Source organism: Cavia porcellus, unplaced genomic scaffold, assembly GCF_034190915.1.
Source record: "Cavia porcellus strain 051 isolate PalLab524CR breed Dunkin Hartley unplaced genomic scaffold, mCavPor4.1 scaffold_11, whole genome shotgun sequence".
Classification (NCBI taxonomy): domain Eukaryota; kingdom Metazoa; phylum Chordata; class Mammalia; order Rodentia; family Caviidae; genus Cavia; species Cavia porcellus.
Window position 1 is genome coordinate 77,090,771 of NW_026947494.1, and position 13,875 is coordinate 77,104,645.

General features: G+C 38.4%; 1 protein-coding gene across 3 annotated transcripts in view; it reads left to right on the top strand.

Moving 5' to 3' along the window:
* The window catches only part of Rb1cc1 (RB1 inducible coiled-coil 1), an 81,239-nt gene that overhangs the window by 21,165 nt on the left and 46,199 nt on the right, over nt 1-13,875 (top strand). For all 3 annotated transcript variants that reach the window (XM_063258507.1, XM_063258508.1, XM_063258506.1), the window contains exons 2-5: nt 2,240-2,354; nt 3,585-3,706; nt 5,161-5,287; nt 5,458-5,628. In XM_063258507.1, coding sequence (XP_063114577.1) covers nt 3,636-3,706; nt 5,161-5,287; nt 5,458-5,628 — 369 coding nt within the window. In that variant the 5' untranslated portion in view covers nt 2,240-2,354; nt 3,585-3,635. The remainder of the gene's footprint in view (nt 1-2,239; nt 2,355-3,584; nt 3,707-5,160; nt 5,288-5,457; nt 5,629-13,875) is intronic.

Genomic DNA, 13,875 nt, shown 5'->3' on the forward strand with positions numbered 1-13,875 from the left:
GAGGTGACCATGTTGGAAAATGTAGATGTTGGAAAATTCATAGATTTTTGCTAAAGAATGAGCCAAAGAGATCTTGGTTTGTAGATGTCCGATGGGTGACTTACAGATCTTAACACAAGATATAAATTGTGTGGGGGGGGGTATTGGGATTGAACTTGGGTACTTTACCACCTTGCTGCCTCCCCAGGTTTTTAAAAATTTTTGAGATACCTTCTAGCTCAGTTGTGAGCTAGATGGCCTCAAAGTTTAGATCCTTTTGCCTTAGTCTCTTGAATGTTTGGGACTACAGGCTTCTGCCACCACACCTGGACAATCGTGAGAAACTTGCAGTTTGTTTTATTCCTGGAATTTCAGCAGTGTAGTAGTTGGGGTTAGAAAGTTGGTGGTGGGTGCAGTGGAAGGATCTGGGTAGGAAGTTGAGGACAGAAGAGGCCATCTCAGGTTTGTGTCTTGGGAGTTACTGTAACTGTTAAAAGCAAGAAATACGTAGTTGAAGTGTCAGGTTTGAATCATCAGTCACCTGTAACATTAACTTTTTCGTTCTCTTCCTTACTCTAAAACAATTATAGTACTGTACCATCCACTTTAAAGGATTTTCGTGAGGAAAAGGTGAAAACATTGCCTTTACGGAAGCATGTAGAATGATTTCCTAGGATATAGTAAATACGCACAATAGTAGCTGCTTCCATAAAAATAATCACCAGGAAATTTAAGCAGCAGATAAAGATGACTTGCTAGCATTTAGAATGACCTCTGCGTTGTAGAGGATGGCGGATCAGGGATTGAGGAAATGTAGGGAAGGTAGAGAAACTGTTGTAAAAAGCTAGAGAATAAGCAGAAAGTCTGACTTAAGGTTCTTAGCAAGAGAGAGAGAAAGAGAGAGAGAGAGAAAATATCTAAGTGTTAGAATTTACAGGGCAGACTTGGTGATATTTCTTTGCCTGTTAGGAAAGTTAGGCTAAAGGACAGCATGTGATAGAGCTTGGAGGAATGTGGATTCCATTGATCCAGAGAGAAATGAAAAATGAAAGGGCAAGTTGGAGAACAGAAGATAAGGAGTTCACATTTAGATATAGAACTAAAAAAATGACTTGAGGAAATCAACTTGAACTTGTTGAATTTCAGAAGCGTTGGATAAATTTAAGAAAAGTTGAGACTGGGTTTGGAACCAAGTGCTCAGCAGTGGTGGTGATAGCTGCAGCCATAGGAGCAAGTAAGTTCTGGACGAGGGTGACAGAGCCTGAGGAACCCCCCCCCCCCCAAACATGGAAGAATTCCTACCTGCCCATCACTGTGTTCTAACGACGATTTTCCCTTCACATTTTTGTAGCATGATGTCATTGTGCTATATATATGCATTGCTTATCCATTGCTGAATCAGAAATTGCTACATTCCTGAAGCTACTTAAATGCTATTGCAGATTCTTGGCTTGGCTCGGATGGGTTTTCTGCAATCAAGATCTTATTCAGGGTTACTATCTTTTAGGAGGCTCAGCTGGGAAAGGATCTATTCACTGACTCATGTCATGTGTCAAGATTAGTTCCTTGAGTGTCAGACTGAGATTTCTAGCTTCTTGCTGTTGCTGGCCACCTCAAGTTTCCTACCACATTCAACTCTGTATGGCTGCTTACATGGCAGAGCTGCCAAGGAGAAGTTTGCTAGCAAGATAGAAGTTAAATCTTGGTAACAACTGGGGCCATAATATTCCATCATTCTTGTGTTTGTTTTTGATTACAGACATTATAGGCCTGGCCTAAGGGAATGGATTTTTCTAGAGTAGACATCAGGAAGTAGAGGTGGCACAGATAATTGGTGCTATCTTAGAGGCTGTTTGCTACAAGTAACCCTTTATTCCTGTTGACAGAAGAAGAAACTGAAAGCAGTTAAGTGATTTGCCCTGAATTATATCTTGGGTCAGGCCCAAATCCTTCACCACAGTTGGTTTCTTTGTCATTATTTATTAAGGACTGAGAAGTGGCTATAGAAATAATATTTTGGGGCAGTTTTTCTTTTCTGTTTTCCTTGTCCTCGTTTTTTGGGGAGTCATTTAGTGGAGCGATGTGGTAGTTGAGTCTTGATTGTGGTCTCCATGAATATGCAAAGGAAAGGGGGCTGAGATGAGACTGCTCAAAGACGGTTATTTTAAAGGGAAGAAGAGAAATAATCGAATGTTAACTATATGTTGTTACTCATTGAATTGTTTCTCTGTGTAGTGATTCAGAAATTTTTCTTTTCCAGTTCTCTGCGTTTAACCAGTAATGCCATTCAGTTGCCAATATCAAACAAAGCAAACGTAAGCCAGTTTTGATCTGCTTTGTAAGAAACGTGGTACTGCTTTTCACAGTGCCTCACGGTGAGTTGCAGTTAACTGCCATTACAACTTAAGGTTTGGATCTCATACATTCAGAATGATTTTTTGAAACCTAATTTCAAAGGTACCTACTAGTTTTTGAAGACTAATAGTTGCTTTATACCACGTTTATTAATCAGTGAGATTTCAGCCAGTCATTTTTTAAAAATAAAATAGTAGATCATGATGACGAACCTTTTAGGAGCTTTTAATGATACAGAGGGCACAATGGCGAGAGTCCAGCACCACTGTACTAGGTATGAAATCTGTTCCTTTTATACCACCCCTCCCCTACCCGTAAGGCTGTGTAGTCTAGGCTGGCCGTGAACTCCTGGTGATCTTCCTGCCTCAGCCTGCAAAGTGCTGGGATTACACCCGTGTGCCACCACACTACGTATTACCCTTACATGTTTTAGATGAGGAAGCTTTTGTGATAGAAGAGCTTTTAACTTGGACAGTGTTCTTATCTCTAGCCCTGTAAAGTGACATAACTGTTAGAGCCAGATGCTTTACGTTTTTTGGTTTTGTATTTTCGGGGTGTGAGAGTTTCTTTTGAAACATTTATGGCTCACTGTGAAGGTAGAGGCAGCTGCTAGAAGGAATTGGTACTTATTTCCCCCTAACTTGAAAAAGTAATATAATAATTGTTTTTATTAAAATAAAGACTGATCTATTTCTAGTTCTTAGAAAAAAGAAGTGGGTAAAGACTTAAGTTGCTAAATTGCCTGTGCTGAGCTAGAATTTGCGATCATCCTGCCTTAGCCTCCAAACTAGTGTGTAGCTCCACACCTGCCTCAAGCGTTTTATACTTAATGTAGAAAGCTATAAACTCCACACCAACTTTTCCCCTAATAATCTGGTGTCTTACTTGTCTGAAAACAAATGTTTTTAACGGAAAATTGTATTTTTCACTAATCTCATTTTTTATTTGTAAGCATAGAGCTTACCAAATTGTCCATTCAGTAATCCTGGGCATCAGAATTCATTTAGATTTTGTCATTTATATGACAAGACTGAATGATGATTTACTGGTAAAACTTGCGCACAAGCACCTGGCCTAAGACCAGGTCTTGTTCGTTAGTTCAGGCTGGCCTGGGACTTGTTAAGTACCGTAGGCTGGCCAAGAACCCTCAGTCTTCCAGTCCTCTCACCCCAGGCTCTGGAATGCCACTAGGGTAGCAAACATGCACCGCCATGACCAGCTGACCACATTTTCCCCTTCCTTTCTTTTAGGAACTGTATCAGAAGGTGAGGTTTAAGCTCACAGAATCTGGAGAGATCATCATGAAGTTGTATGTATTTCTGGTTAACACTGGAACTACTCTAACATTTGACACTGAACTTACAGTGCAGACGTGAGTTGTGTTTCATTCATTCTCTTCAGTTTTGCTTTTTTATTTGATACTTATTTTTGATACTAGAAGTGAAACTCAGGGCCTTGCGCTTGCCAGGCGGGTGCTGTGCCACCGAGCTCCATGCCTGGCCCTTCAGTTTTACATTTTCTACATATGTGAAATGTTAAAGTGCACTTGAGTCCTGTAATATATCACATATATAATCACCACCATTCTTTGCAGCTCTAAATTCTTTAAATGTGTTTTAATCTAGGCTATTCAGAATTACCTGTTTCTTGTGAATTGGACACATTTACTCAGATGTAGCCACAGCCCTTTTACTTAATAATGTTATATTATGTTATGTTATTAGACAGGTTCTAAGGTGCCTAGGTTGGACAACTTGAAATCTTCCTGCTCAGCCTCCCAGAGTGCTGGGATTACAACATGTGCCACCATCCTCTGTTTCACAGGACACTGTTAAAGGAGTCACTGATAGCTTTGTGAATCAATATGTATCACTTCTTTCTTTTTGGCTGTTTTCTATTCCCTTATATGAATAAAGTTAATAGGTTTGTTAATGGGAAAAGAAAGTGATGTTAAAATTTTAGCCAAATTAGTAGGACTTTGTCTAATTCTTCACCTTGTTGGGATTTCAAGTGCTATGTCTGACTGTCGAGTGCCTCTGTCTATACTTGTAAAAACTGGGGAGAGTGCTTGGGTCGGGAGATTATATTTTGAGGCTAAACAAGTAGGAAAATAGGGAAGTAGTATTTGTTTTTTGAGTTTTTAGACCTTGTGTCTTGGATTGGAACTGAAGGGCCCAAGCAAATCCTCTTGTTCCAGCCTCCCAAGTAATTGAGACACAAACTGAATTACCATAGCTAGTTGATACTCAAATCATTGCAGCTTGTTTAACCAGAAATCTTTGTTTGAAAAATGGTAATAAGGGGTTATTTTATTTTTAAAAAAGACTAACTTTCATTCAATGCATTTTACCTCTAGAGAACAGTTTTTTTGAAAGTAGGAAAACAAGGAATTTTCTCATGGATTAGATCTAATAGAGTTTCTATACCATGATGTGAAGACTTTAACAAATTTTGAGTTTGCACGAATTTAATAGACTTGATGCCAATATAAGCATATTCCTTGGTTTATGCATGATACAGATTGCCAGTGTATTTCATAGACTTTGTTTACTTAGGCTCTCGTCGTGTATTCCTGCCTGGCCTTGATTTCACTACGTGGCTCACTCTTCTGGGTCCCCTTCCAAGTGCACTGTCATGATGTTTACTCTCAGATTAGATACAGCAAATGGGGAATCTAATTCAAGGAATAGGAAACTTTGTTTTCTTACTATGTTTTGGGGAAAGTTTAAGAATGAGATTTGCTTGTCCATTGGGTATTTATTATGAAGTGCTGTTTTGATAATAAAGTCAGTGTAAATAACTGATTTTTGGTTTTTTTCTTGGAAGTGTGGCAGACCTTAAACATGCCATTCAAAGCAAATACAAGATTGCTATTCAGCACCAGGTGCTGGTGGTCAATGGAGGAGAATGCATGGCTGCAGATCGAAGAGTGTGCACCTATAGCGCTGGGACGGTAGGTGTAGAAGGACCAGGTCCTTTCGTACTAAGGGCCTTGACAGTAGAGGCGTTCCACTGGGACTGTTCAGAAGTAAAGCTAATCTGCTTCAGATTTTTGGGGAAATGTATATGTTCAGAATTTGTAACATTTTAATTTCAGTTATTTCTGCTTTTTTAAAAATATAGGACACGAATCCAATTTTTCTTTTTAACAAAGAAATGATCTTATGTGATCGTGCGCCTGCTATTCCTAAAACTACGTTTTCGACCGAAAATGACATGGAAATAAAAGTTGAAGAATCTCTTATGATGCCTGCAGTTTTTCACACTGTTGCTTCAAGGACACAACTTGCTGTGGTAAGTCATAAGATGGTTACTTTAACTAGTAACAGATTATACCTGAAGTGTACAACTGTAAATAGTCTTCTGAAGTACAGTGGAAGTGTGCAAAACTTATGAAAAGTACCAAACTTTTTTAAAAAGTACTTTGTAGTTAATATATATAGTTTTTAAATTTCAGGCTAAGAGTTTTTCAGTGTATGCTTTTGGGTTGCTACTTTCAGTCCTCACAAATTATTTGGCAGTCGTTTGGTTTTCCTTTTTAATTTGCTGTTTATCTCACTGTATTACTATTGCCTGTAAGCCATCAGGAGTAAGCGGTATTTGCTTTCATGTGTGAAAAGTATGTCTGAGGACTAATAAAATAACAGTATTTACCTTATTTACCTTTTATAAAAATAAGTAGGTTAGTCATATTAAACATTTCATTAGTAAAACTCATTGTGGTTGACAGTAGAGCCCCAGAATTCATGGGGGTTACATTCCTAGAGCACCTGAGAATTATGAAAATCTGCAAATTTCAGAGATGGTCCAAAAAATGCCTATAAATATCTGTAGTTTAAACCCTAAATATGCTATGTCTTCTGCAGCTATGTAACTTAGCTTAGTAAAATACTGTATTATTTACTAATACAGGCTGTTTTGATGGCAGGATTAGGGCTTTAAGAAGAACAAAATGGATAGTTGCACGCAGTATGGACAGCTGTGCGAGGCTGGAGATTGCTGACGGGGCAGCAGCCCGTCAGCAGCAAGAACTGAATAAGTCCCCTGGATATTGGCTACTTGTAAACCTTCCACCAAAACACTATTGCAGAGGATATTTGTGGTTTCCGGGAGCAATTATTAGGTTGAAAACCTTGGAGGAGTAGGGCCCTGAACTACGAACTGTGTTATCCAATTGTGAACTTACCTCCTTTCCATATAGGATACAATGTAAAGGAAATAACCACATCTTTCTGAAATATATTTAATTAGCATTGAAGAGTTCAAAAGTATTTTTTGAGAGGATAAATTTGGTTTTTTGAGATCAAGTGTCACTTACATAGCCTAGGCCTGCAGTCAGCTTGGTATGTCGCCCAAGCACGCCTCAAACTTGGAATCTTCATTCTCTGGGTCATGAGAAGATAAAAATATTTATTTTAAAGAAAATAATTCTATAAAGTGAATTTATTTAGAGTCCTTTTGATGATTGGGGGGGGCAGTCTGGTGATTGAACCCAGTGGCTGTGCACTGGGTTTTGCTCCAACCCTTTTTAAAATTCTTTATCTTGAATCAGGGTTTACTAAGATGCATAGTCCTGGCTCAGACTTGTGATCCTCCTACTACAGCCTCCAAGAGTGCAGCCTCCAAGAGCTGCAGTTAAAGATAGATACTGCATTTAATTAGAGAAAATACAGTATTGAACATGGTTGGACATACAACTCTCAAATGCTTAGAGAATACAGAGCAAATAAAAGTTTAGTCAACAAAATGATCCGTACATCAGAAGTCTTTAAAAATGAGCTGGCATGATTTCTCTACTAATACAAGGTAGTAACAAGATTAAATAAATGATGTAAGAAAGAGGAGCATTGCTGTCGAGATCCCAAGTTAGCAATTTGAGATTCAAGCAGCAGAAAAATATAAAAATGGTCAGTATTCAGCTAGGTGTGGTGGTGTAAGCCTATAATTTTAGTGGTTCTTTGAGGCTGGGGCAGGAGGGAATCACAAATTCAAGCTCAGCTTAGGCAAATTAAGAAGATAGCAAGTCTATCTCAGAATAAAAAAAGAGCTGTGAATATACTTTATGCAAAGGCCCTAGATTCAAATACCAGAACAGATCACTTCTTCAGGAAATTGATTTTATATCTAAAGCAGGGAAAATCCAAAATAGTTTGTGAGCCTGAGATGTCTTGTACAAGTGTCTAATGGTGCCATAATAAGTATGAGGTGTCTAGTGAAAGTTTGTCCAAAAGAAACCCGATAATGAGAATAATAAGAGTACTCTGTAAAAAGCATTATTGAGATTAAAGAGGTGTGGCAGTGTAAATCCAGAAGTAAACTGTTGATAGCCTCTGGCAGTACATAGTGACAAGCGAAACATTCTGAATATGTATTTCATCCAGGCAAATATCGAGAGAAGTAGGAAAAAATAAGGGAAGGGATTGGCATGTGAGGTAAAGATATTGTAAGGCCTGATATTCTGAAGGGAGGCTTAAAAAGTAGCAAAGAAGAACTGATAAATTTCATTGGTCTAGCAAAAAATCTAAAAAAGGAAAATAATCAAAACACTAAACATTAAATGGTGAGATTCATACAGTTAATAACCAACTATCTTGATTTCTAAACCAGAGATTACTGTTTTGTACTTCTTTTTGGACTTTATATAAATGGAATCGTATAATTTTTACATGCCTTTGAGCATGGTTTGGGTCAAACATTGTTCCTGAGAAGTCTTCAGTGCCACTGCATGTAATGATGGTCGTGTTTATTGCCGCATGGCATTCCACAGTATGCCCAATGTCATCCCAGGTTCTGGCCTATATTGTTTTCATTTTGGACTCAGATGACTTAAGGGTGCTATGTGAATACATTTGTACAACATTGGGTGCATTTTTTTCTTCATTGCATTTCTCTGGAGGTCATAGCTAAGCGACGTCTATAGTTCACCTTTATATGCTGATTTTTTTGAGCATGTGTGTCCACTTGTACCCCCTGCAACAGTGTGAGTGTTGCACTTACTCAGCGAACTCACCGACACTTGCTTCTGTCAGGGCTTTTAATGTTAGCTGTTGTGGTGAGTGTGTGCTGGAGGCCATTTTGGATCTGTTTGTTTTCTTTGGTCATTAGTGATTTTGGGAGCTTTCCCAATTATGAGCCATTTGGATATCTCTTTTTTTTAATCCAAAAGGAAACATCAAGTTTAAAGAAAACAGCTAGACATTGTTGGCAAGACTAATAGAGCAAACCTCCTGAAAAACAATTTAGTACCTTGGTGAACATGTCTAATGGAAAGCTAAGAGAAAAACAAAAATGGTACTTAGCTAAAATGTTGTAAGGGTTTTTGCAAATCAACTCACTTCATTGGTAAATCCTCTGGCCATTTCTCAGCTTCACTGTGTGTGCAGCCTTGTCCTCCGGATGTCTGATGCAGCTGAACAGCCAGATGCTGCCACACAGGTTGGATTCCCATTTTAGCCAGCTCTTAGTGGACGGGCAACTAGCACAACACTGTCTCCCTGGACAGGGAGCATTGGGACCCTCGGTTTCATTGATTTGTGTATCTCTTCATGCATCTCTCCGTCAGTCTCTGTGTGTAGTGGTCACAGCTTCTTCCACATCTTCCCATACCGCGTTTAAATGCTGACCGTAATCATGCGATCTGCCTTGAAGCTCTGAGCTACTCCTCATTTCACGTAGATTTGCTCATCTAACCTGGTGCCAAATGATGGGTTAGTTTTAATTTTTACAATTACTGCTGAGTTGTCCTCTGCAGATGCTCTACCAGTGTATACTTCATCAGGATTGAATACATATTTTTCTTCCTTCCCCCATCAGCACAGGTATTACTAGCAAGCTATAGCTGATCGTTTTTGTAATTTTACCTTTCTTGAATCGAGTATCTTTTGATAGATTTATAATCCAGCTTATTTTCCCGTGTTGTTAGTATGTGTGTTCCTGCCCTTAGTGCCATCTTATTTTATCAACGGTGCCCCCCCCCCCCCATATCTTATCAAAGTTAGAAAAGAATGCGTAATTCAGCATGGGTATACTTTCCCACCAACTCCTTTATATATTTTCTTAATTTTGCAGTCTTTTTCTCTTACAGTTTTATGTTACGGTGTAATAATACTTTTTTCAACTGTCACCCAGTTATATTGAACCACTTATTAAGTAGTAGAACTTTTATCCATTCAAAATAAATGCTACATACAGTACTATAGTAAATTCCAGTATCTATGTGTTTTCATTTAAATTTTGATCTCAGTAATTGTGTGGATTCATATAGGGGAAATTAAATTGCTTTATTAAAGTTACTATTTGTAAAAGATCTTTGTATTTCTGTTTATATGCTGGAAAGCTATTTACTTACTTATTTATTTATTTATTTATTTTTTTGTCTTTTTCCTTTTTGATCAGTACCGGGGATCGAACTCACAACTGTCTGCTTGCAAGGCAGGCGCTTATGCCGCTGAGCTAAATCCCCAGCCCCGCTATGTATTTATTTATACCACCACTTTTCTCTTTCTTTTTTATATTAAAAATGTTCATGTCTTGGTCCTGAATCTTGGTTTCTATCTTATCCTACTATTAGACAGGTTTTTTTATTTTTATTTTTTAAACTTTTTTGGTACTGGGGATTGAACTCAGGACCTTGCACTTGCCAGGCAGGCACCTTGCCACTGAGCTAAATCCTCAGCTGTATTTTTAAAAGTGAGCAGCAATATTTCACTTTTTTGTGTGGGGATGTAGTTTACAAAACGTATAAACCATTGTTTCTAGTTATGAATCCTTTCAGAATCTTGTGAATTGCTTACTTAACCCCTCCTTTGTAGTTCATTACATATTTGTGTTTTAAAACATTCTTGTTTTCATGTCTTGGAATTGCTGTTATTATTCCTTAAAAATCTTATTTGGAAAGTCTTTTGAGTCAATTTCAACACTCCAGAGAAATTTTGCTGACTGTATTAAGGAATTTTTTTCAGTCAGTGTAAGGATGTTTTTTGTGTTTTGTTTGTCTCTGGCTTTGCTGGGACTCAGGCTCAGTGCCTCATGCATGCTGAGTAGTGGGTGCTTAACACTCTGCACTGCACCTATGTCCTCATTTTCTTACGTTTATAAAATTGAGTTCAGTATGCTAACTTGTATATCCATGGCTGGTTTTTTTGTGCATTTGTACTTACTTATTTTTAGTATTTTATTGGACTACTCAGTCTAAGAGTATCGTCGTCACCCTAGCAATATTGGAAATCTGTACTACACTGGAGAATGTTCAGATTACTGGGGAATCCAACTGACATTAATGAGCAACTATGTTGGGATACTAAGTATAACCTAATATTAATGGGATTCTAAGTATAATACTGTAATAGTTAATGAGGAATGCTAATTGCCCCCATGGGCTTAAGCTTTCCTTTCTATTCTCATTTTTTTTAATACCCAGGATCGAACTCATGACCTTGGGCTTGCCTGGCAGGCGCTTACGCAGCTGAGCTAAAATCCTGGCCCTCAGCATTCCTTTCTTTCTAAAATGGTTAAAATTATCTGTTTATTATTTTATCAGTTTAAGATTTATTATTTTACTCTAGAAAATGCCTAGGCTGGGGATTTAGCTCAGTGGCATAAGTGCTTGCCTGGCAACCACAAGGTAGTGAGTTCGATCCCTATACTAAAATAAATGAATAAATACATACATACATAAATACAGGTTTAAAAAAAAATGAAAATGCCATAAAGTTTCCATTGAGCATTATTTTCCTTGTAGTTTGATGTGTCATGTATTTATTTTTTAAGTAGATCTTCTGCAGTTAAGAGTTTTTCTTTAGTGACGCAAGTATTGTATAGGAAAGAATTTTTAAGTTTCTAGGTGTTGAAGTACTTGCTTTTTTTGTTAATGATTTTCTTATTTCTAATTTCATCTCTTAATTGGACACATTATTCATCTATTTATTTCTTTTGATTACACAAGCCTATCATGCCAGAGTAGTCTTATCTTTTTTATTTAGACAAATTTGTTGTCTTTTGTTTTATTTTTGATTTTTTTGTGACTGAGTCTCTGTCCGTAGCCCAAGTTGGCTTTGAACTTGTGGCAGTCCTCCTGTCTCAGCCTCCTGATGGAAGTAATTTTTTATTAAGACTTATTTTATTTACTATGACTTTTAGACGAAAATTTGAAAACATATGATTAAGATTGATTTTTCTCCTTGGTATTAGATATTGAATTCAGGGTCTTCGTACATTGTATGGATTTACTTATTTATTTAGGTTGAGATAGCATTTCACTAAACCGCCAAGCTACCTGAGCTAATCTTGAATTTTGATCCTCTTGCCTCACCCTTCCAGGTTTCTGTGATTATAGGTGTAAACTTCCACTCCTGGCCTTTGATTAAAATTCTTTCTGTTGCATTCTTTGAATAATATCTTTCCTGTTTATAGCTTTTACGTAACAAATGTGCTTTTTTATTTATTTATTTATTTTTTTACCTCTTTTCTTTTTCCTTTGGTCTTTTGTTGTGCGTATATATGTGTGTGTGTTCCTTTGGGTATTCACAAGATTTGTGGTGTGTTTTGAGTTCTGAGACCTCTTTTGAGGAGGGATCAGTACTGGCGATTTAACCAAGGGTCTTTGCACTGAGCTGTACTCCTGCCCATTTCTTCTGATACAAAGTCTCACTGAGTGACTCAAGCCAGCACTTGCCTCAGCCTCCTGGAGTGCTGGGATTACCTTGCCTAGCATGTTTTGTAGTCTTTTAACTGTGCTAGCTGGCCCTGAACTCAGCACTTCTCCTGCCTCAGTCTCCCAAGTGCTGGGATTAGAGGTATGCACCACCCCCAGCCAGATCCCTGCCTTTAATTGTCATACTCTGATCTCAAATTGGTCACTTGACTTTCAGTATAATTTTTAATCTCCGGAATTTCTTTTTAGTCTTTCATGGACTAGTTCTTTGCTAAACCAGTCATTGTGTTTTGTATCATTTTTAGCTCAGCTAGCTTTTTGTTAGTTTATTCTGTGAGCTCCCTGATTGTTTTACTACCCCTGAGAAATTACCTTCCTGGAGGCCACCATGCATCACGTTAGCCTGGTTTTTAATCTGGCACTGTCCTGTCCAGTTTGGCCCCTGGCTTTTGCTTTTCTTCCTATTTGTGCCCCATGAATTGGCTTTGTAGTTGGGAGTTTTGGGGGGCATTTTGGGGCTTGTCTTTCCATCTTTCCTGTTTGTGTGTTCTGTCCTTACAGTTGACTTTGTTTCTAGAGTGGAGATCTCTTTAGTTAATTTATTTTTCTGTGATGCACATAATGTACCACTCATAAGGCAGAAAAAAAATGTGCAATTACAGTATAAACCCAAGGACAAGCTAGATCCTGACATACAGCAAATACCTACTGTTATGGGTTGAGAACTGTTCGTCAACTTAACGCCAGCTGGATTACATTAGCATGCATTGAGCAAAGATTCTCCACCTGAGGAGGGTAGCCAGGCTAAATAGATGGAGAAGAAGAGAGATGTTGAGGGGTTGAGGCGTTAAAGAGGCATCGTGGGTTCTCCTACGAGTTGCTGTCTGAGCTGTTGGTTCTCCTGGAGAAGCTTTGGTCTTTATATCGAGCATTGCTTCCTGGCTCTAGAGGGGACGATATGTGCTGCTTGGTCTCCAGGATGAACACTCGTCATGCTGCTTCCTGGCACGTACCCGACTGTGCTTGTCGGAGGAGCTCGGAGCCTCCGTGTCGCAGAAGACAGCTGTGGTGCCATTCAGGATAGCCCTGGTCTTTGTTGTGAGTGTGACTTCTCGGCTCCGTCATCCCACTAACACACCTCCTTCATCGTGCTGCATAGACTTTCTGGTTTCCACTGCTGACCTTTGGGTCTTTCCGGCACAGATCCGTAAAAGAGACTGGCGTGAGTCCTTCTTGTGGGCTCTGGACCTTCAGTTGGACTCGTGGGAGGCATTGTCTTGAGCTCTGGGTTTTTATCTGAACTTATGAGGAACATTGCTGTCGGGTTTAGGCTCTTGACTAAATAATCTATGTCTTTGGTGTTGTGGATAAATTTCCTGCATTTTCAAATGTTAACTTCCTGTGACTATTATAAAAATATTATAAACTCCATGTCCTAATCCTAGTTGTTCTGTGTGTACAACTCCTGACTAGAACACCTACTTTCTCTTTTTGGTAGGGGACGTTGAACTCAGCTTCACACTTGCCAAGCATGTGCTTAGTTAAATCCGCGGCCTGCAAACATCTTCTGAGTGCAGTAACTGTACCCTCCAATTACAATGGGAAAGAATTGACAGTAGTGGCATTGAGTTAACTATCTAAAGACGAATAAGCTTAATGGTTATGCTATTAAAGATATACAGATTGGGAATGAGTAGCTATGAGTTTGAAAATTTACACAATGACAGATGGGAACAAGGAGAAATAAGATACAAGGATCAATCTTGTTTTAGAGTAGAAGGATATTTATAGAATTAGATAAAGTTAACCAAAACCACGCAAGAAATAGAAGGTCTAGAAAGGGATAAAAGATACACTAAAGAGAATAAAAAAATAGAAAATTTTTTTTT